The sequence below is a fragment of the Salvelinus sp. IW2-2015 genome, unplaced genomic scaffold, assembly GCF_002910315.2.
Source record: "Salvelinus sp. IW2-2015 unplaced genomic scaffold, ASM291031v2 Un_scaffold8355, whole genome shotgun sequence".
In the NCBI taxonomy this organism is placed as follows: domain Eukaryota; kingdom Metazoa; phylum Chordata; class Actinopteri; order Salmoniformes; family Salmonidae; genus Salvelinus; species Salvelinus sp. IW2-2015.
The window spans coordinates 12,325-14,507 of record NW_019949615.1 but is presented as its reverse complement, the minus strand read 5'-3'; the positions used below and the strand labels follow the sequence as shown (position 1 = coordinate 14,507).

The 2,183-nt window shown below is 46.1% G+C and overlaps 1 protein-coding gene across 1 annotated transcript; it reads left to right on the top strand.

Annotated features, from left to right (window-relative positions):
- Window positions 1-299: 299 nt before the first annotated feature.
- Window positions 300-2,183, top strand: LOC112079530 (importin-5-like). Its single transcript, XM_024145462.2, has 5 exons — window positions 300-314; window positions 417-636; window positions 999-1,227; window positions 1,484-1,639; window positions 1,842-2,183. The coding sequence occupies exons 1-5, from the start codon at window positions 300-302 to the stop codon at window positions 1,852-1,854; spliced, it is 633 nt and encodes a 210-aa protein (XP_024001230.2). The 3' UTR covers window positions 1,855-2,183.

The following is a 2,183-nucleotide window of genomic DNA, read 5'->3' as shown; positions in this document are numbered from 1 at the left end:
TAGGGCACACCGTAACAAAACCTAGTGGAAAACTAGCATTATTTTTATTTTTTATTATTATTTATTTTTTACCTTTATTTTACTAGGCAAGTCAGTTAAGAACAAATTCTTATTTTCAATAGCGGCCTAGGAACAGTGGGTTAACTGCCTGTTCAGGGGCAGAACGACAGATTTGTACCTTGTCAGCTCGGGGATTCGATCTCGCAACCTTTCGGTTACTAGTCCAACGCTCTAACCACTAGGCTACGCTGCCGCCCCATTTCTAGTCTTCACTGTCAGTTTTTTCTATTTGGTGCCTAATGAAACACGACCATGTAGGTGGTGTCACATTGGTGTGCAACACCATGTAGAATTTAATCAACAGAAGCTTGGTGCTGTTACAGAGCTGACCTTTGACCTCTTGCTGTTGTCTCCAGTGTCCTAGCAGGCCGTGGGCAGACAGGCAGTGGGGTCTGTGCATCTTTGACGACGTGGTCGAGCACTGCAGCCCCTCTTCCTTTAAATATGCTGAACTCTTCCTGCGGGCCATGGCCCTGTCGCTGTGTGACACCAGCCCRGAAGTGAGACAAGCTGCAGCCTACGGCGTGGGAGTCATGGCTCAGTACGGAGGAGAGAACTACCGACCCTTCTGCACCGGTACCTGACARAATCAGGGTCATGTTATCTATCTAGATAGTTCCTTCAGAGTATTCACACCCCTTCACTTGTTACACTGAGTTACAAGGTGGGATRGAAATTYATTGCTCTTTTTTATTCAACAAAATTTGGGAATAAGTGGATTTATGAATACTTTCTGAAGGCACTCTGTATTTATCTAGGAATATGTCTCATCTAACTTGATTACATTGAACCTAGTCAGTGGGCAAATCATGATTTAGACTTGCTCACTTGGCTACAGCCCACTATGGATGGCCTGCTTGTTGCACTGTTGACTTGCGTCCCTTGACATTTGTCTGTCTCTGCCCTCTCCTGACTCTGGTTATCGTCCTCTTCTCCAGAGGCTTTGCCCACGCTGTTGGGCGTGATCCAGTCTCCAGACTCCAAGGTCAAGGAGAACGTCAACGCCACAGAGAACTGCATCTCAGCCGTGGGCAAGGTCATGAGATTCAGGCCTGAGTGTGCCAATGTCAACGAGATCCTTCCCCATTGGCTCTCCTGGCTGCCACTCAACGAAGACAAGGAGGAAGCTGTGCACACCTTTGACTTCCTTTGTGACCTTATCGAAAGGTGGGTGACTGACTTTAATATTACTGATTTGGTTTGTGTTCATAGGCTCCAAACGGCAGGAAACTGACGAAACTGACAGAACGGGGAGTGGCCTAATGGCAAACTTGGCCAATAATACATTTTATAGTGTTCTGTTGCTTAGCTTTTAGACAATTTAAATTGTCGCCTAATGAACATGACCCAAGTTGTGCAGCTCTGATATGTCTATGGTTATAGATGATTCTCTTTGTTAAAAAATGTATTTTCCTCCCAAAAGCAACAATCCTATTGTCCTCGGACCAGACAAATGGCAAATCCTCCCAAGATATTTCCAGATCCATCGCTTTGAAAGGGCGTCGGCCAACGAGTCGTTCAAGAGTGATGGACGCATGCAGCAAGAGATTGGCAAATGTCAGATCCGGCCCAAGTACAGGTGAGGGAATGCGTCTACTTGCCGGCAGTTACATTTAGTTCAAATCTAGGAAACTTCCTCAATTTTGATCGATCAAAAGCAGAATCTGATCTTGGCTTGAACCAAACAGAAGTTAATTTGACAACATTGAAACGTCCTAGGTCTAGTTAGTCAGTCAGCAGTTTATTAATCTAAACAGCTTCTTGTTCCTCTACCCACCCAGGGATCTGGCATGAGCTTGTGGACACAGTGTGTAGCGATGCTGAATTGAGACTCAAACAGAGCCATCCAGACCTTTCCTTCAGCACTGCTTGAGAAGCCTTTTCCCCTTTCCTTTGGTTTGTTGGAAACAAACAAGACCATGTGTTAAAAACATTCTTAGCTCCTGATCTCCTTCCCCACCGTCCTTTTCCAGCTGCTGCATCTGTAGCGTTTGTTGGACTTCACTGCAGCCTTCCTTGCATGCCCCACTCCCTATTCACTCAGTCTTCCTGCACCTCAAACTAAACTGTAGGGACCAGGTTGGTTTGTCTGCTGAGCGACTGTCAATGAGACCCCGCCCCCC